This window comes from Olea europaea, chromosome 12, assembly GCF_002742605.1.
Source record: "Olea europaea var. sylvestris chromosome 12, O_europaea_v1, whole genome shotgun sequence".
Taxonomy (NCBI): domain Eukaryota; kingdom Viridiplantae; phylum Streptophyta; class Magnoliopsida; order Lamiales; family Oleaceae; genus Olea; species Olea europaea.
In genome coordinates, this window is record NC_036248.1 from 512,804 (window position 1) to 535,518 (window position 22,715).

Genomic DNA, 22,715 nt, shown 5'->3' on the forward strand with positions numbered 1-22,715 from the left:
TGTATGATCACAAACAAACAACAAGATAAAAGGTAAAGAATTAATTGGCAGAGAAATGGAATATTTTATTCAATTAACTAAAATGGAGAAAACAAATACATTAACCGTGCCTATAGAGAAAATAAATACATTAACCGTGCCTATAGAATTATTTTGTATTTCAATAATATAAAACTTGTGAAGATAGTCTATTATTATTAGGGGTACATGCCAAACTTTAGAAATACCATGAATATAGAAACAAGATTAAAAATCACTAGAATTAAAGGAGAAAATAATTTTTAACCAAAAAAAAAAAAAACTAATTTGGGATAAAAGACTCAACATAAAGATGTTTTGAACTGCTAAGCCTGTGAAGATACACCATTTGACTCGGAAAAATTTCCAAATTATTCTAGGTGCTTCATGCCATTTTTCGGCTTTGTTTATTTTTAGAATTTTCTCTGTCACCGACTCGTAGAGAAGGTACTAGAATACTTCAATTAGTATTGCTTCAATCACCATGGAATTATCTAGAATTCGGCTGAACTTTCCTCCACCGGCAACAGCCCGGTATAATTACGGGTTTGGAGGTTGTGATAAAGTGCTTGAGTTGAGCGATAGATAGGGAAAGAGAGCTGCGGGTGAGTGAAAGTGCATTGAAGTCTTTTCCAACCAAGAGAAAATTTTGAAATATTGGAGCGAGAGATTAGTGTCCAAATTTTAATTAAGAATTAATTAGTAAAATTATTTTCTTTGATGTTTAAACTCAACAAACTGGTACATTTTTGTCTCGATCTAAGCTCAGACCAGTTTATGATGGAATATGTTGTTGGACGAACAACATAAAGGTATAAATATTGAGTTTGGGTGTCCAGGTAAGTCGATACAATTGTGTTATGTGTACAATCGGAGTTGACAATCCTGATTGACAATTAAATACATGGGAAAGGGGTCCACGTTGGATAAAAAAGTCATGAGTCTCCTCTTCTGTGAGTACATTATCAATCGGAATTGTCAACCCCAGTTGTACAAGAAGAATAATTCAAGTCGATAAGCATTTGTATATTAATTTGCATTCCATAAGAACCCACGTCTTCTTTATGGCCTTTGTTGCTTTTCTTGGGCACCCATTTTAGAGAAAAGCTTAAAGCCACAACTCCCCAAGTTTAAAACAAACTGACCAAACCAGTTCTCATCCGCTAGACGACAAAATCCACCGATTCAGTCCCCTCTTTAGGACATCTTCGGATTCTCCTCATAAGATAAGTTTTAAGGGGCATATTTTCACTCGTCTTTTCTCTCTCTGCCAAAAATTCCCAACATGAATTTTTCATAATTAAAAAGAAAAAAGAGAGAGGAGCTTTTATAAATTGTCACTTTTGTGTATATAAATCTATTAACTCTCCTCGCAGCATTTTGAATTGCAGTTTCTTAAATCTTCACCATTCAAAATGCCTTCAACTTCAATGGGAGATAGCAGCATTGATGCGGGCCCATTCGAGGCCTTCTTTGATGGCTGGATTGTTCGTCATGAAAATTTTGTTGATGAGCTACTCAGAGCACAACAAAGTTACGATGAGTCATGGGAGGATGCAATCAGGGGCCTTATTTCTCGAGTTCTGGCTCATCTTCAAGAGTATTATCAAGAAAAGTCAAGAATGATTCAAAGGGATGTATTTCTAGTGTTTTCACCACCTTGGTTTACTGCATTGGAAAGAACGTTTTTTTGGATTGCAGGATTCAGACCCCAATTGGCATTTTCTCTGGTGATGAGATCTGTGAATGATTTTACTGAGGATCAATCCCAGAGAATTCAAAGGTTGAGGCATGATGTAGAAATGGAAGCAGAGATGCTGGCTGAGGAGTTGGCAAGAGTTCAAGAGAGTGTGGCAGCCCCACCAGTGGCTGAGCTGGGGAAGCAGGTAGGAAGAAGGGTGGTAAACGGTGGCGAAATAAGGCATTTGGATGCAATGCCGCCTGAGCAATTGAGGTCAAAAATGGAGAATTTGCTAATTGATGCGGATTCGTTGAGGAGAAGAATAGTTCAGGAGGTGGTGAATATACTGAGTCCCGCACAAAATATGAGGTTCTTGGGTGATGCAATTCAGCTCCACCTTAGGATTCGGGAGCTGGGACGGCAGAGAGAGGCGGAGGCAGAGCTGCTTCACCAACAACAGATAAATGGGTGGTAGACAATTTCTGTCTAGCGAGTTACGTACAAATAAAGAATGGTCGTGTTAATATTTATAGTAGTCTCTATATTATGAAATAATCTGATATCCACTCGTTTGTATATACATCAAACTTGAGGGACAGATCAATTTGCTACATATTTTGTGTATTAATGTGTGCATGTGTATATGCTTTTCAGAGATGAAATATCACGCATATTTACTACTTGTATAATTGGGTAATTTGGTTTAAAGCTGATTGATGACGACTCAGTGTATTACAGAAATGAAATGGCTGGGGAGGGGAGAGATGTTCCTTTATTTTCAGGATACTTTCGAAAATTGATGATGAATTTCGTTGCCTGTTGCAATAAACGAATTTTATGTAATAATTTTGCAAACCTAGGATTTTCGAGAAGTATCAAGTTTTGGGTCCAAAGTGCCAAGATAAAATGAAAAATAAAAGAAAAGAAAAGGCAAATGAATCCAAGTTCCAAGCGATTCAGATTGCATTAAATAGTAATGATTATTTTTGAAAGCAAGGGATAAGTGACAAATGATTCACAAGACGACAAGGCAAGAAAAACACTGGGAAGCTGGCAGTTTCTCAAAACCATGTATGCCTCACTCTGTTACGTATAAAACGTGACTAGGTTGGCCATCATCAGTTTCTCAAGATGAGTAACAACTGTGGTTTAGAAAGGTTGAACATCAACTTTGAGGGCTTTCACCGTCCCGTTCTTAGAGTAACGATTGTGGTTTGATTACTCCATGGTTTGCCTATGCAAGCGAAAGACGAGACTAAATGAGTCGATTTTGGGGATAGAATCCCAATGGTAGCACAGACCACGGCTTTCGAGAATGCCCAACGGTGGTGGACATTCATAATTTCAAGACAGACAATTGCGGAGACATTCAAGCCAAGTGTCAATTGATTGTGACTTGATGGACGGTTTGCTTAGTAGGCAGTTGGATTTGTCGAGGTGGTCGAGCAAAACACAACGTAATACCAAAATACAGTCCTAGGTTATACACAAAAATCAAGATTTCAGGTACAAAAATTGTAAAATAAATGCTCACAAATATTTGTATCCAGAAAGTTGACTAAACCCATGTTCGGTAAAATTTAATAAATTTTGATAAAATTTCATGTAACATATTATTAGAAAGTTGTAGATCTCATAAATATATGGTTATTTTGATTTAAATTAAAATTAAAATTTTAATTCCTACCAAACATGACACAAAATTTCATTACCACCAAAAAAACCTTACCTCGAAGGAATCCAGGCCTGAATCGAAAACAAACTAAGCAGTGCAACTATTTAAAATTATGTTCGTAAAATGGAGGATGTCTGGTACTAGACCAGCAATGCGCGTAATATAATAGAATGAAATTACAAAAGCTATAGATTATTTCTTTCATTCCGTTTTTGTTGAATGAAGATTGATTTTGAACTTTGATTAAAATCAGTAAGTTCTGTAAATACTTTCCCTTATGCTAGAATACACCATACATTTGGCAGATTTTCGAGGGAATTTGAATCTTATGTGATCGGCATCTATCACAGGCCTCGCCTAGGCCAAAATACACCATACGTTGGACATACTTTACAGCTCAACGACGCCCTCAATCAACTTTTCACTTTGTGCAAGCCTATGAAGACCACGTGCCTAGGGTGATTGCTTCTCACCCTATGATCGTGGCCTATCACAAATAGGGAGTGATACAATTTATTATGTCAAAATTGTAATTGACAAGTTTCGTGTTTAAAATCATAGTTATTGAGTTGTAATTAAAGTGAAAAGAGTCGGGGCTTATAGTAAAGGTACTGAAGAAGTCAAAGATGAACTAAGGAGGAAAAATTGAAACAAAATCGCTCGCTAACTGCACTAAAAATGCTTGACCCAAAAAAGCAAAAGCATTGTCACTCTTGGTCGTGCCTTGGGTGCTAGAGCTATCGTGTCATCCAAACAGCAAAGCCTTCACGATTTAATGACAATGTCCAATACCATTCAATTTCAAATACTTGATTAACACCAAAGCATAGTTCGTTCCATAATGTTGGTTGATCATTATTTCATAGAAGAGAACATCCTTTGAAGGTCATAAACATATTCTATAATTATCTTGATTCGACCCCAATATCAAAACATAAAAGATCAAACACCAAAAATCATTACCTTTACTAATAAGTTTTCAGAGTTCTGAAGTTGGTAAGAGATAGCGAATTATTACAGAACTACGAAGGGAAATGAAGGGCAGAGTCTTGGAAAGTGCTGGAGGCACAATCGAAGAGGTTCTTCGCTGATTAACGGCTTGAATGGTTAGAGTTTACTAATGTTTAGTTGTGTCTGGATCAACTGGAAGTTTAACCAGAGGTGTTTTATCCTTATAAAGATTTTTTCAAAACTTAATTATATAGAAATAATAAATAAGTGGCTTGTTGCTTCTTCTTCTTTTTTTTTTTTTTTTTTTTTTTTTTTTTTTTTAATTTTTTTTTTTTTTTTTTTTTTTGTTAATTAAATTTTGCATTTTTCATCTCTAGGTGTAGTTGAATACAAACACCGTTTGACTATTTTTTTGGCATTGAAGCATAATTTTGATTTGTGGCCCAATTTTGTTTAAATGAATCAATCATTATCAGTTCCTCCTTATTTGGATGGTAGTAATTATTCCCACTGGAAGGTTAGAATGAGAGCATTTTAAAGTCAATGGATGAACATGTTCGGGTTAGTGTAGAAAAGAGTTGGACTACCCTGTTGCCGCTGTTGTTACACATCTCTATTTAGACTAAGGATGATTTAGTCTAGTGTAAATGGAATAGTAGGCGTGACCATGCTATCTTTATGACTATTTTCCTCGAGGAGTTTAAGAGTATATCTATGTGTAAGACTGTTAAGGAAGCTCGGAACATATTAGAAACCACAAATGAGGGAACAAAGACCATGAAACTCTAAGCTTCAAATGTTGACCACTAGATTTGAAGAAATTATGATGAACGATGATGGATCCTTTAATGAGTTCTATGGAAAATTGAATGATATAGTGAACTCTAGTTTCAACCTAGACAAGCGAATCTCCGAGGCTAAGATTGTGAGAAAAGTGATGAGATCTCTACCTGGAAGATTTAGACCTAATGCTGCAACTATTGAGGAAAGCAAAGACCTAAATCCTATTAAAATAGAAGATCTTGTAGGATTTCTTCAAACATATGAGCTTAGCCTACCACAGACTAAGAAAAAATAAGTTTTCAACCCTAAACACTATTAGGAAAGAGACTAATAATTATCTTAAAAGAGAGAATATGAAATTTACTGTTCATTTTTGTCATATACATTTTCACATTAAATTGGTTTGGCAACAATAAATTATTCTATTCAATCACACTGTAGTATTTTTTTTCCACATTAAACTGGTTTGGCAACAATAAATTATTCTATCCAATCACACTGTAGTATTTTTTTTAACACGTCATTTCACCATTTTCACACGCCGTTTTTACTGCAATGTCACTTCCATTGCAATATTTCTCCATTTTCACACACTACTTCACTTTATGAAAGTCAATACTATATTATATAATAAAGAAACAAAACTAAATATAAAGATTATTTAAAAAAGGAATTGTAGGCAAAAATAAAAAAAATTATAATAAAGTTTTTGAATTAAATTAAAATGATTTAAAATAAAAAATAAATATTATTTAATTCAAATTTAACAAATGTCGTTCTATCATAAAGAATGTATAAATATTAACACTCCACGCATAGAGCCATGCAAGTTTTTTTAATTATTTTTTTCTTTTTCTTTTTAATTATAGTAAATTTTTATTAATATTTAATTTTAAAAAGTTAAATATATCTAAATAATTACTTAAAAGTGTTGAAATTAATATTTTTTTACTATAAGTAGCTTTTTACAATTATATTTTTTTTATTACTTTTAAATAACTTGAAGTGATTTTTTACTTATAAGTAACTTTTTTTTATGATTGAACTTAATTTTTTCAATTATTTTTTTGCTCTTCGTGAAAGGAGAATTTTTTTTTCTATTTAAAAAATTTTCAATATTAATTTATTCTATTTAAAAAATTTTCAATTTTTTTCTATTGGTGAAGGTGGGAATTACTGCATATTTTGCACAAAACTGGACAGATCATTTTTGTCACGTGCGTTTTCACATTCAACTGGTTTGAAATCGATTTGGTCAAAATGATTTTTTTTTAATTATATTATCCCTTCTTATCTTACTATTCATTTTTGTCACATTGAATTGGTTTGGTCCTTTGAATCTGACAAATAATGCGCTTTCCTCCATTTTCTCACGCTATCAACTCTCAACCATATACTGTAATTTTATTGGTAGTAATATTTTTAAAAAAAAATTTTGTCACACCGTATTTTTTTTAATTGGTGGAGCATAAATGACATATCTTTCTATTTTACCTGTAGCTTACATATTTTGAATCTGACACACAATACTCTTTCTTCATCTTCTCATGCAATCATCTATCGACCATATCCTATATTTTTATTAGTAATAATATTTTTTAAAATAATTTTTTACATAAAAGTTATTCTTTATTTCTAAAATGTAAAAAGTTACTTATAACTAAAAAGATCACTTCAAGTTATTTAAATGTAAAACGAACTTATAATTGTAAAAGCTACTTATAAGTAAAAAAATATTAACTTAAAATTTTTTAAGCATAAATATTTAGATATATATAGTTTTATAAATTAAATATTAATAAAAGTATTACACTATCTAGAATATAAAAAGTTGCTTATAAGTAAAAAAACACTTCAAGTTATTTAAAAATAATAAAAAAAACTTATAATTGTAAAAGCTACTTATAAGTAAAAAATATGAATCCCTCATTTTCTTATAATTGCAAAAGCTACTTCACTCATCCATAAAGAGAGACAATCCCACTTTACTATTCATTTGTGAGTTTCTTCTCACAATTCACTATTCCTCTCACATAGGTTTTATATGATTTTATATTCTTGCATATAAAAGAGTAGGTATAGGAAATGAGAATTGAGTCTTCCATACACTTCCTCTTCAACCATAATTTTCAATTGCTCTCTCACCACCTCCTTCGTCGACCACCGTCAAATAGAACCAAGCTGAAGTTGACGAGAGTTGAGAACAACTTCCACGATTTGTTGAGTTTTACTTTCCCTACCCTTTTCCTTTTCCTCTTGCCATCTTGGAGATTTGAGTTCCCAAAATTCTAGCAATGCTACATCAAAGAATTTGTGGAAAAATGAGTGTCGATGGAGATGTCAGAAGCAAAAGAAGAACAATAAGGCATCATAAGCCTCAGCCATTGGAGATGACAACAACACTGCAGTCGAGGATGGGTGTTTTTTTAAAAACCCAGAAAGCACTTCTTGATTTCTTTCAAATTTTATATAAATCCCCCTTAATCTATGTAACCCACTATTGAAATGAAAAGCTTAGCAGAAAACCTCTTCTTGGAACTAAAGGAAGAGGAAACTAATAAGAAATTGGGAGATGGAGCAAAAGGGACAGCATGAACAAGATGAAACGACAGTGACATACCTGATGAAGAGTCCATGGAGGCTAATTTTGATTCTGAAGCTACAGCTGAACTCGATTCTGACTCTAAAGTCGAGGTAGGTTTCTAGGTTTATGTGCGTGCGGGCGTGTGTATATATATAAATAAAAAAGGTTGAACTCCAATCTTGAGAACCCCACCGCCCTGCCCCTAGAACTTTGTGAGGAAGGTAAATAGTGGGATGTGCCCCAATAGGTCAAAAAATAAGAGCTGTCTGTATACTGCACCTAGAAGGAGTCCAATTCCATGTCTCAGGAATCGAATCCTCACACTGCGGCTGCCAGCAATGCGTAAGATAATCTTACTCCTGTCCTTTACACCACTGGACTATGCCTCGAGGGACGTGTTTTTGTGCATATGTATGAATAGGTGTGATGACATTTGATTTTATTTGGGGTTTAAATTGCAGGAATTGGAAGATATGAAAAAGAAATTGCAAGAGATTGAGGAAGAAGTAGGGGCAATGCGAGATATGCAAGCCAAGGTGGAGAAAATAAACTGTCGAAGCTCACGGTCTTTTTATTACTCATTCTAAGCACTTGTTCCTATATATGTTTGATGTTATATATAGATATATTTTAAAAATTCTGGACATTGGCTTCGTTTGCTTTTTAACTAAATTGCCCATGAAGGGTTGATTTTGCGATATTTGTATATTCCAGTGGTTTAAGACTTTTAGATGAATAGGAAACATCCTACATTCTGTCTCAGTGGCTACAACATTAGTGAATATGGAACTTATTTAGCAGATACCTCACAAAAGGCTATAGGATAGTATTTTTGTTGTACAATCATTTTCCTAATGAAATTGACTCCTTTGACACATTTTCGATTGTTGAGAAGTAAAAATTTAAAATGCATCATTGAAGATTTTTATAAGGAAAGATAATTGTGAAAACTTACAATAGGGGACCATCTAAGGCAAAGTGAAGTACTAAAGTTCCTAAATCGGCAATGATACATTTTAAAAAGTACTACGTTGATTGCATGAAGAGCTTTATGAATTTATGATTCCTTGAGAACTACATGAAAAGCCACAATATGCTCCTGATATAGGCGTTATACTTGTTACCTAAAGTAGGTAGTGCATTGATGAATATGCTCTTAATTGGCATTGACATTATTGAGCAAAATTTTCAATTTATTAAGTAACGTTTAATTTTTTTCGCTTTCTCATTTTTATTTGAAAATTCTACCATTCATTTTCTACTGTTTTTGCTGAGGTTTTGCACGTATTGCAAATTGTAGAAAATACAACTGTTTGAAAAGATCGATTTGTGTCTTCTCTTGACTATCAATTATTTTATTGTGTTTTACGATGTTTGACATTGTGATTTTTCTTCTTTCTTGTTGCTAAATATCACTGAAATTTGAGATTGATGATTGTTCCTTTGTTGTCTACGTGTTTCTATTTACTTTCTTCATTTTGCACCGGTTTGCTTTCTGTACGAATCCTATCGTTCTCTAAAATCTTCGATTTTAATCGTTGATATCGTTTGTCTAACTATAGGGCACATGAATTTGGGAATTATTATTTTAATTTATAATCGAGGATATAATTTTTTGATGTTATTTAAAGCTGCGGTCTTCACAATGAAAGACCCCTATTTGCAGCCTTTTGTTACTGATTACAATTTTACTTTGGTTATAATATAATGATATACTTCAAGTCAGGCTTTTCACATTATCTTCATCTCATTTTTTTTTTTCCTCCAATGATTGCTTAAATAGGTGGATCTTTGTATCTATTCAACAAGAAAGTCCTTAATTTTTATTTTTTGTAAAGATGGCCATAATTAGTGCAAAAGGAAGGATCACCCCAGAACAAGGTATCCCTCTCCCTGAATACACTCGTACATTGAATTTTTAGTTCTGTGCCTGTATGGCTTAACTCTTCTCTACACGCAGAAATTGACTTTTATGGCTTTGTGCATGTAGGACTTAATTGAATTGATAAACCATTTGTTTTCATGATTCCCTTGTACTCAATTATTGACAAATGTACAAGCAGCAATTCAAAAGAAAAGTAAGTTAAATTCTTGAATTTTTTTTTATTGCGACTCGTCTTCTGTGTTTTGCTCTTCTACAGATTTTTTGAATAGTTATACACATTTTGTAATTTTAGTAATGTCCACCCGGTCTTGGTGTAGGCTTCTCAGTGATTTCCCAAAGGTAATTTATTTTCCTTAAACTAGATTTTTAAATATTTTTGGCATAAAGAGGTGGTCTTTGTATACTTTATTTGGATTTGTTGTTACTCGATTTATTAATTTTTTACTTTGAATGTTGAATATTAATATCTATTGTCGGGGTTCTAAAATTGAGGGAGTAAATGATTTTGTCGTTTAATTGCATAACCCAAGTGTTTCAGTTTGTACTACCATTTTCTCGATGGGGTCAAGAAAAAACACCATTCTTTTTTGAGTGTGTAAAAGTTAGCTAGGTCTTTCTTTTTTTACCCTTATCTACTTGAGAAGTTTAAATTTTTTATCATTATTTTTTTTATATTTAATGAGGCTTACAAGAGTTTGCTTCGGGTATGTTGGAGTCTTTTTGGTCCAGTTAGTAATGTTTACAGTTCTGTTGTTGTTTGCATTTGCAAAGAGGATTATTAATTTATTCAAGAGTTCAAAGATGCATTTATCATCTATTTATAGGTCCTTTAAGGAGATAAAATTTGCACAATCTATAAAGAGAAAAAGAATTAAAAAGAAAAAGAAATTTATAATATGAACAAAACAAACTTAAGAAAAATGTAATTAAACAAAAAAATTAAACAAATTAGAGTTACAAAAATGAAACAAATAATATATTAATATTATTTAATTAAAATTAAAAAAATAAATTTTATCATAAAGAGAAAAGAATTAAAAAGAATTTTAAATTCAAAATAAAAAAATTATAATATGAACAAAACAAATTTAAATAAAAAATAAGAAAAAAATACTCTCCGTGGATGGAGAGATGTCTCTCCTTTCAATGGATGAAAATTTATTTTATTTATTTATTTATTTTTAATTTTTTTATATTATAGATAAATTTTTTCTATTTTAATTTTTTTAAACTCTTGTCTCATTGAACTTAATTTTTTTAATTACTGTTTTTCTCTCCTTCAAAGGACAATTTTTTTTTCTATTTAAATGTTTTTCAATATAAATTTGTTCGATGTAAAATTATTTTAATTTTTCTACTGGTGGAAATTACTGATTAATTTATTTTTTAAATTTTTTTGTTCGTATTATAGATAATTTTTTTCTATTTAAATTTGTTTTAAATCATTTTCTCTTTATGATTGAACTTAATTTTTTTAATTATTGCTTTTCTCTCCTTCAAAGGAGAAATTTTTTCTATTCAAAATTTTTTCAATAGAAATTTGTTTGATTTAAAATTATTTCAATTTTTTTTTTTACTAGTGGACATTACTGCTTTTCTTTGCACAAAGTTAAATTGTTCATTTTTGTCATTACTATATTGAATCATTCAATTTCAAAATTAATATCACAAATAGCTTACCTCAAATGATTATTTTTATAACTAATTGAATCGCTTCTTCTTTAAACACTAAATTCATATCAGCATTAAAAATGCTAATATGACGTTCAAAATAATCTTGCCCGTGCATTGCACGGACGATAAACTAGTAGTGACAAAAGAGATACTAGGAATGTATGAAAGAGGTCTAAAGAAGTGTCATGAGTACCAGGGTTTTGGACATGTTAAATTCGAGTGCCTAAAGTTATAAGAAAACCTTAAGAAAGACTATGAACTTAATTCTCACTTATGACGAGTCTAGCTCCGATAATCAAAATGAGAACTCCAGCCCTAATGATAGAGGGTTTTATGTGGCTTTCACTTTTGTGGTTAAGAGTGAATCGATAGTAGTGAGAGAGACACTTGAGGACATAGAGCTATCTGACTCTTCATAGGAATTAGAAGATAAATGAAGTATACAGGAAGCCTTTGACTATTGTATGTAGAGAGCCTCAAGTTGAAGAAGGACAATAGTTTTGCCATTAAGAAATGGCATGATTTGAAGTTAGAAAATGAGAGCTTAGAAGTCAAAATTGAGAAGTCAACTAGAAGATTGAATAAGTTAAGGGTTGAAAAATAGTTCTTAGAAATTAAGGTTAAGACTCTTATGAATGATCTTGAGAAATCTAGTACCCAACTTCAACATTTCTCAAGTTGTTCTAAGAAGCCTGACAAAATGTTAGGCTTGAATAAAGCAGTTTGAAATAGAAGAAGTTTAGGCTTTAATGAAACAAATTCTCATACCGCTTCCTTTTCTAAAAACTAGGTTGTACCTGTCTCTACCAAATCTAAGAGCATAGGAGCCCTAAGACAAATACCATATGTGCAACATAAGTTTCCTCAACCTAAGTTTGAAAACTTGAGATCTAGAATTACTCCTAAATTCATTCCCATTTGTTATAACTATGGTGAATTAGGTCATACCAAACCTAGATGCCGTAATCCCTTGGTTAGGAAAAACAACCAAGATCTCACTACTCAAGTTAGATTGTTGACTAATCAAGCGAGTCACTTGATTGAGATGATGAGTTAGTTGACAAGATTGTATCTTCTCTTAAGAAGATTTGAGTAAAAAATAGTGAACTATCTGGTCAAAGTGATGTTATAACTGCGATGTTGTTCATTTTGTTCTTAAAGATAAAAGCATTTGTGCTCTTTATTGAGTAGCACCTTTTAGTGCATGCATTTGCGTTGTTCATTATATCTACATATTCATGCATGCACTTGGAGATGGCAATCAGGCTTGTCGACTAGGCTCGAAAAAAGTCCACGCCGACCCGACTCAAGGCTCGGAGGTACCAAGCCCCATTTCGGGGAGTTGGCTTGAATCGGGCCGACCTGTTAAAAAAAACCAATATGTTGCCTATTTGGTAGCTATGAAGCAGCCGGTTATGGTCGCATCCAAGCTACCTAAATAGCTGCCAAATAGGCAGCAAAAAAATTTCAAAAAATCGAGTCGCCTTGGCTCTATAAGGCTCGAATTGAAAGCTCGGTTCGAGCCTTAATTTTTTGGCCAAGTTTTTGCCCGACGCAAGCCGAAAAAAGAAGCCTGCTTTAAAAAAGTCCAAGTCGAGCCCGAGTTGGGAGTTTCAGCTTGCGAGCCGGCTCGTTGACACCCATACATGCACTCAATATTTTCCTTATCTCATTTGTTTTGCATTATTTATTTTATTATTATAAAAACAAAAAAATAATTGGGGGAAAATGAATTTTGATTATTCACTACAACGAAAAAGCCTTTCACAACGTTCAAAAAATGTTGCCAAAAATCTTTTGCAATGTTTAGACGTATGTTGCAAATCTTGATATTGTCGTAGAGTGGAAGGATATGACAACATTTTTCAAGTGTTACTAATATCACTTTTTTCAACGTTCGATAAATGTTGCAAATAATCTTTTAGCAACATTTCTAAAATGTTGCAAATAAGTTTTTTGCAAACGTTTCTAAATTGTTATTTGCAACATTTTTTTTTAACGTTGACTTAACCTATTTGCAACGTTGAAAAAAAGTTGTCTTTACTTTTTGAACGTTGTCTTTACTCTTTTGCAACATTTTTTAAAGTTGCCTTTAACTTATTTGCAATGTTTTTTTAGTGTTGTTTTTTTTTAATAATTAATTTACAGTATTTTTTCGCCTTTTTTTTTTATTTATTTCACCTACTTTTAAATTAAAAATTTTTTTTAGATATTTTTAAAAATTTCTATACTAAAATATGCAAATTAAGCAACATAATTAAAGATCCTTTTGGTAATGCATGAAACTGAGATTAAAATTTAATTACATATTCTTAACCCATACAACATAGAAAATGAAAATAGATGTCATCTTTTTCTTGCATCTCCATTTTGTTAAACTACCTTGAATGTACTATTAACATATTTAATAAAATTCGTTTTGTACAAATGTAGGAGCTCTACTTGGTTTTACATTCAAGGAAAATGAGATATGATCTTGTCATGTTTCTCCAAGTATATCAACTAGATTAATAGGGTCAAACATTGAAATCTAGTTGATAAAGTGGTACCAAGTAGAAGAATACATTCTTAAAAAGCTATCAATGATTGCATGCTACTGGGATGAAATGATAGCAAGGCTTGATTCGTAATGCATATATGTAAATAGAACTAGAATTGATTTTAAAAATGGAAATAGATTCATAAATATATGTAATTAGGCCACGAAACATACCTTCATCCAATAAGTTTAGTACTACTCTTTAGCCAAGCAACAGTATTTCTTATGGCTTCACTAGAGTTCGAAGTTCATGTGTAGGTCTGTGTAATGTCAAATTATCCATATGCACTTCCCTCAACACAAACCTTCCAACAGTCTCATCGAAGTGGCAAGTGATGTACCTTTGCACTTGGGTCTGTTTTTGCAATCTTCCTTTCCATTGCAATTTTTCCTCCTCAAACATGTACCAATGTAATTGTTAACACCTTACATTTTTCAGATGTGCAGTGACTCTTTGCATACCACTTCCTTGGCGTGACTACAAATTAAAAGTACCAAAAAAAAAACTTTTTAAAATTAATATGTTATATAATTTGGATTTATATTGAATAAATATTTCATAATTAAGATACAAAAACCTGAGGAGTAAAAGCACGTGAACTCCTGTCCTTCATATTCTAGAAGATGATACAAAAATTAAAAAAAGTAAATCTATATATAATTGGCTATGTTAAGCACTATTACCATATTATATATAATGGGAAAAAATTATAACCTGTTGAGACAGTTTGAGAAGTATTTCAACATTTTCTTCTAACGTTCCCACCCTTTCTGACTGAGTTTGTAGTTGACTTTGAAGTTCTCTAACTCTCACATTATGTTGAATTTGTCCAACAATTTTTGATTGTGTAACTCCAAATCTAAATCCTCTAACTCTTCCATGACATTTTCTATAATCAAGGAACTCAAATTTTATGTTAACAAGTAGTACTTATAATAAATCAAATTATTCTTAGTTGAACGTTGTTATAATACACGTACTAAAGTGTCGGCAACTGCTTCATTTATTGGTTTTTCATCTTTTATAAGATAACCTTGAGTCCATACTCTACTTCTCAATCTTTTATATCTGGATTCTTTTTCCTCTGCATTAAAAATCTAGTAATTACATATACTAGAATGAGACAATTCAAATAAGAGGATTAGATATGTTTTTAATTTTACCATTTCATGAGCAATGTGTGTATAACCCTTTCAACCCAAAGTGTTAACAAGCTTCTGAGATGTTCTCATGTTGTTTAATTTGGAACTTTTTCCTATTACGAAAACCAAAAAGTATAAATGTACAATAATTCTAAAAAGTTGAAGCTTCGTACGTAAATATATTGACACGAAATTCAGCAGAAAGCGTATTCTCAATAAATTTTTCCAATGCTTCTTCAGATTTCATATTTTCTGGTCTAAGAAGGGCCATAGTGTGTACTTTTTTCACAAATGATTTGACTTCAGTTCTGATTTGCTTTTTTAGCCTTGACTTGAATGTCCTTCAATACTTTCCCATACATTGAATTGTTATTTCTTGATAACAATTACTCACGTTGAACCCTTGAAGTACTTGTATACAAAAATAAATTAAAGACTGAAAAGAATATAGCGTAATAATCTTAAAAGATAGTTATTAAAGTTCTTCTTTTTTTCCATCAACCGAATGCCAATCTTTAATTACAACATACACATGTTCTCGTACCATGGCTCCAACTACGCTAACAAATTTATCTAAGTTATGGCCAACTACTTGCCCGTATTCTTTGAATTCGAGATCCATCTTCTGATAACTATTTCAAGAAATCAATTTCACTTGGTTGTACCTCTTTTCTTTTTCGGAGCTTTTGCATTTGCATTTATAGGTTGCATGTTTTACTCATCATCAATTGGAGTAGCTATGGAATTTTCTAGTTTCGCTCGACAGTCGTAGTATCTTATTGGTCTCTCGAATTACCACAACAATTGCAACTCTCTATCGTTTAAAATTCTTGGAAGCTCGTTTAGTTGACTTTAACAATGCAACATGAAAACAAAAGACAAATGAAATTATTTTTGAAATTTAACAGATATCTTACACAAATATAAGAAACACAATTACGTCAGATTTTATACAATATGTTTCGCACTATCAATTGATTCAAACGATGACCTAGAGATAGAATACAAATCTGCAACATCAAAAGAAATAAAAGGTCAGAGATCTTAACAAATTCAAAATATTCAATTTTTCATCACAATATGAATACTACATATATCACATGTTAAAATATTAAAAAATTGAGAATTAAGCTAGTTATCAAATTACTCTACGGACATATAATAAGCTTTCAACATCTATCCTTGTATAATTCTCATCCTCATCAAGGTTGTCCATGTGTGACGCATGAAAGTCCCTAGTGGTGCTTTCAAAGCAACATACTAACTAGATGTTTCATTCTTCCTTGAATAAAAGACTTGTTTTACCTATGTTGCCAAGATAAAAGGATCATTTTCAAATTTTCGGAATCCCTCGTTAAGGTTAACCAGAGTGAATTCATCTTCCATTTTTAGTCCATTCATGATATTTGTCCAATCACAATTGAATATTAGAACATGGAACGTATTATAATCAAAAACTATAACATCATGTAAAATTCCGTAATAAAGAACTTGTCCAGCTTTATGTGCATTATCTTTTATACCGAATGTACAAATAAATGTTGCTTCAACTAAAATGCCACTATTTTGGCGTGATTGTTTTGCATCTCTAGAGTGAAATCGAAGAGCATTTATGATAAATCTAGAATATGACATGGATTGTCGTCTAAGACCACGTGCAAGCTATGTTAAGTTGTTCAAAACATAGTCCACTAACAGTTGATCTTTAATCTTTTTTATTTTTAAAATGTTAGAAATAAAATAACTAATAGAATTTCTAGACTTATATTTTTTTATGTGTATCCCAACCTTATCACCCAACTAGGCAGCAAAAGAATCAGCATGTTTCTTATGGAATAAAGTTTCAATTCTTTCTAGTTGCATTTCAAGACTCTTGAGTTCATCCATATACATCCTAAGTAAATACAATATATCAAAAAATAAATATGGTAGAACAACTTCAAATTTATCAAAGTAGATATTTAGGGAGCGTTTGTTTCGTATTCTTTCTCCATTAAAATGAAAAATATGATTGTTATCTATCACATCAAGCCATCAAATTTAAATTTCTATCTCTTGCATAACAACTATATTTTTCATTCTCATTTTTACAAAAATGAGAAACAAACATCCCCTTAATAAACATACTTTACGTATGGTTGAACTTCTGTACTATTCAACAACAAATAGAGATGAGCAACTTTTAGCATGTCATCAAATAGTACAAGTAGCTTTCCTTTAGATATTGCATGCCCTACAACCAAGAAATCACTCTCATATTCTCCATTGCATACAAGCTTAGAGCCTATTTCAGATGCTTGTCATTACCAGGCTGCTTTGATCCCGGGATCAATAAATTCAAAATTAAACTTTTCTTTAACATACATAATGAGGGAGGCAATTTATATATAATTAAAATTACTGGCCAACAACTGTATTTAGAGCAAAAATCTTTCAAAGGATTAAATCCATTAGTAGCAAGACCTAATCTAATATTTCAAGGATCTGATGCAAAATATGGCCACCTTCTGTTAATTGTTTCCCAACTTTAATCAATCAATCGGTTGCCTAATTTTGCCATTTGAACTTTTATTACTTGAGTGTCATCGAAGTTGTGTTGCCATCTCATATATTCCGAACATTCTCTTAATCTTGATATCATAGGAAAATATCGTAAGACTGTTGTTGATTTTATTTTATTTCAATTTTTTTAGTCCGTTGGTCAACTTTCCATCTTAAACAACCACATTTTGAACATACTTCAGCATGTTCAAGATTCTTTCTATATAGACAACATTCATTATATCAAGCATGCATCTTCTCATAGCCAAGATCAAATGTATTGACAAGTTTTTTCATCTCATAAAATGAGATCGAAAGTGTATTATTCTCTGGCAGCATGTCTCAATCAAGATTTATGAGTTCATCGAAACTACTGTCCAATAAACATGTGAAGCTTTATGCTTAAACATAGCAACAGAAGCTGACATTTTCGTAAATGTCTTACAATCAAGAGATAAAGGAGTTTCAGTATTATCAACTAAACTTTCGAGCTCTTTCTTTCTTCCATTAGGAGGGTTTTTAGAATCTACATCATGTTGTGCATAGAAGTTCTTAAACATTCTATGTGACTTGGGTATTTCTACATCGATCAAAATTGATTCATTTGGTTGTTCTCCATGAAATTTCTAAACGTTAAATGCAAGATGCATACTCTTAATAACCAAATGTTCGTACACTATATCATAATGGTGATACATTAGATTCCTACACTTAACATGAGGCATACTATCATTTTTGAATTACAATTTTCATGAGCTCGTTCAACAAAATTATGTGCTCAATCACTATATTGTTCCGAAAATCTACAAGTTAAAATCTATGATAATTATACATTAATATTTTTTTATTTCATAACAAGATTTGTAAGATTAATTTTAGATGATAACCTTGATAAGCGCAGCTACTCTTTGTCTATTATAGGCAATGTTTGTGAGGGGTGAGCATCCTCTTGATGGTTAGAACACGTAAGATCCCGTCAGTGACGGACGCGTGCATTTTGAATTAGAAGGACACAATCAAAATTGTAGAAAAATGTCATCATTTTTGGTTCTTGGGTTCTAATGTTGAATCAAAGTTTATGATTCTTTTTTCTATTTGTGAATGTGGTTTCATGTAAAATAGGTGGTTGAAACACCAGGCATGACAACTAAATTTAAGAATTATAGGTTCAACCATATGTTTAAACTATAAAATTGTCGTCTTGATCTTTATTACGCCTAATAGATGCTCTATGTCATCAAGATTGAGATTACTTGCACTAATATTGATTGTATATCTTACACTTATCAGGGTCGGCCCTGGACCAAAGCCAACTAGGCAATGGTCTAGTGCCTCATCTTTTTTTTTTTTTTTTTTTTAGTGGCCTCAAAATAAAAATGTCCCCAGCCCACCAATAACTGGGCCAACAAAGAAATGTCAAGTATATTTGAGGGCTTTAAAGAAGAAAAATATATTTTTCAACTTTACTCAAAATTCCAATTCTCCTGCCGTGACGGTGCTACTGGTGGAGTAATCCAAGGAAGAAGAAGAAGATGTGCTTGGAGAAAAAAGGAAAAGGATGAGGTGTTGTTGTTTATTTAATTATTTCTCCCTTGCATTTGTAGAATTATATATTTGTAAAATCACATATCATATTTTTTTAACCTATAATTTTATAATTTGGCTCTTCTTTTGCAGTATGATGTCATCAGATAGATGATTTATCGACATTTTAATTGAAAACTCATAGTTACATATTGCTGGTAATTTCTTGTTTTATTTACTTTATTGAAGATTTCAGATTGTGAATTTTGTTATGATTTATTGGATAAATTAAAATCAAACAATTGAGTTTAATCATTTAACTAGAGATGTAGACGGAGTTTATGGGTCAGAATTTTACATTTATTAAAATTAAACTTAATAGTTTGGTGAATTTTACATTTATTAAAATCAAACTTAGTAGTTTGGTGGTAACTGACTAACTAGCTACTTGTAATTTAATTGACTACTATCAGATGAGTTGATGAAATAAAGAATTCATCACTCTGTATAACTAAATATTTTGTGGTACTAGTAATGCCATTGTCTAATATTTTGTGTTTCTTCATTTGCTTCTTTTACGAAATATTATATGGCCTACACAGAAGAGGAGTTAGGTTAACACTGAAGAATTATACACTTCAGACTGGCAATAAAAATCATCATACTGGGTTGGAGAAGAGCCATTAAGTGTATTTTTGGTGAATGATTCTTGAGTTCTATGATATGACTAATTACTTAAAGCACTCATATTTAAATTTCTACCAGGCTCTGTTTCTCGACACAGTGATCGGGGCCGGCCTTGAGGATTTTGAGGACCTAAGCGGCTAATTATTATGATGTCCTTGACATAATTTTTTCATGCATACCAATATTTGAATATTTAAATAACATAAAATATTTATATTTAAATGAAAATTTTATACAATCCAACGGATAGAGTAGCAAACACGAAAATTGAAGTATATTATATTCTAACAACTTTTACTTTTAAAAGCGGTAGTTGAACACATCATCAAAGACATAATTCTATGTGCACCACTTAATTAAAACTTGAAAATGTATTAGGCATCTACTAGAAAAAATAATATAATCTAATTCGTAATTAAAGTAACGTCATTTAAATATATAAAATCTCTAGTAACTTAACAGAGTTATCCATGTATCACGTACAAACCAATGCCCCCGTCAAGAATCTATTAAATATACTGTGAATCTGTGTGTATTATTGTATCAGAATGGCACCACAGTCAAATAAACGCATGCTTAGTTCTCAGACTCTGAATCCTATTCAAACTTTTCTTTTGTATTAATCTAATCACTCTTTTGTGCATTTGTTATTTTTGTGTAAGAAATTGTTGAAAGTTGATATTTAAACTGCTCCAATTGTATGCAGATAATTTAAAATCTGTATAGCTCACTAAAATGACTACAAACTTTCAGTCTTCATAAATGCACACTCCATACTTTTGTTTTCTTTGTTCATTTTAGTTTTTCATTACTTTGTAATCTAAATTATTATTAATTCAGTTGGCTACAAACGGTAGGATTTACTGAAAATAGAGTTCATAAGGCATCAGATATTATTTGCCTCTTTTAGCCTTTGATAAGTGTATTTTATACACTTATTCGAGGCCTTAAAACGATAATATTTAGTGTTTCTCTGATAAATTCTGATCTAAATTGTTGCAAATGATGTTGAATAGGTAAAAGTCAATATTGGTACAAAAAAGTGAAAGAAAACAAGAGGAAAACCCAGCAAAAGAGCGAAATTCAAAAGTTAGGGACCAAGTTGTAACAATTCAATAGTTGATTCGGACCATGAATCGAAGATTGAAAATGTTTTGAGGTCAAATTGAATATTTTGAAAAGTGAAGGACTTGAATTGAATCAACGAAGACAGTTGCAAGAATAAAAGAATTCAATGATTGAATTGCATTATTTTTAAAGGTTGAGGACTTGATGGCTAATATTACAATAAAGCCTTTGAATTGTGGTCAAATACGATGGCTGTGGCCTGTGGAATTGTGATAGCTATAAAAAACCAAAAAAAAAAATAATAATAATAAATAAATAAATAACTGTTAAATCCTAACCTTAAGGGCCCAGTGCCTCGCCTCCTTGAGCTTTATGAGGGAGGTAAATCGTGGGATGTGCCCCCCAGGCCAAGGAACAAGAGCTGCCTATACACTGCGCCTACAAGGAGTCCAATTTCATGTTTCAGAAATCGAACCCCCACAATGTGGCTGCCAGTAAGGTGTGAGACAACTTCATTCATATTCTTTGTACCACTCGACTATGCCCCGAGGGCTAACTTTGTGAGGGAGGTAAATCGCGAGATATGCCCCAACAAACTAAAGAACAAGAGCTGCCTGTAGTGAATATATATATAACGCAGGAGGTGAAAAAAAAAAAGAGTCCCTTTTATATTCAAAATTGTGGCTACTAGGTTGGAGGTTATATATATATATATATATATATATATATATATACACGTACAAACTTAGAGAAACGAGGAGTCAATTTCTGTCGCCTCTAGGAGGAGAGAAAAAAAAAAAAAAAGCAGTTATTATTATTATATATTTTCCACACACCTTTTGCCAATTCTTTTGACACGCATGTAAAAAGAGGCGCAGCCAATAAATTTTTGGGAGACACTTTGGCTAGTGGGGGAAATTATTTCTATTGTCATTAAAGAGAATTTCAGAGCCTCGCACAGAGGAAAGAGGCGACAGACAGGATAATTGGAAATTATTCACGTTCATTCAATTAACCGGGTAATGAACTCCATAATTTCGTGTTTTTTTTTTAATTAATATGCATAAGTAAATTTAATTTTAGAGCGAATAACAAAATCATAGTATTTGAGTTTTAAAAAAAAAAAAATTGATCATCGGTAGTATAGGTCTTCAAGGAGTCAAAGACAATAAAGATTGACCAAAGAAAAGAAATCGTTGAAAAATCACTCCACAACAGTGGAAGAAGCGCTTGGGCAAAAAATGCAGGAGCAATGCCACTAGCTATCTACGCAATTGGGTACTCGTGCGGTAAACTAACCACTTGCTAGTCGCAAAAGTGGGCTCTCGAGCACTCGTGTCATCCGGGTAGAGTCATGTACGTGATTTAATGATCTTTTTCAATTCCATTCTACCTCAGACACTTGATATTATAAATACCCGAGCATAATGCATTACATAATGTTTGTTGATTATTATTTCATATAAGAGAACATATTTTGAAGATCATAAACATATTCCATAATTCTCTTGATTCAACCACAGACGGGAAGGTCACTATCTTCACTAACAAACCTTCATAATTATGGAGTTAGAAAGAGACACTTGGAGTTCTAGTTGTTCTAGAAAGAAGTTCGTTTTGGTGATCCACACGAAGGGAAAAGAAGTCCAAAATTCTAAAAAAGTGCCGAAGGCACAATCCAAGAGGTTTTTTGGTGATTTACATTTAGGATGGTCAAAATTTATTAAGATTTAATTGTGTCTTGACCAACTGTAAGTTATCTTTTTTATTGGATCGTTTTGGCAACGTTCGTCTAGAGAGGTTTTATCCATGTGAAGAGTTCATCAATGAGTTTTTATTTGTTACCAAATTTGGAGTTATTTACTTTTAAGCTATTGATCTATATTGAATGGTTTACAATTGGGATTAATTTGATTAAACTTAATTGTCTAGAAACAACAAATAAGTGATTTGTTGCTTTTT

General features: G+C 31.9%; 1 protein-coding gene across 1 annotated transcript; it reads left to right on the plus strand.

The window, feature by feature from the left end:
• The first annotated feature begins 1,258 nt into the window (after window positions 1–1,258).
• Window positions 1,259–2,387, plus strand: LOC111406908 (transcription factor TGA2.3-like). The gene has a single exon (XM_023036270.1). It carries the CDS (start codon window positions 1,434–1,436, stop codon window positions 2,172–2,174), a length of 741 nt encoding a protein of 246 aa, XP_022892038.1. The 5' UTR covers window positions 1,259–1,433; the 3' UTR covers window positions 2,175–2,387.
• Window positions 2,388–22,715: the final 20,328 nt, after the last annotated feature.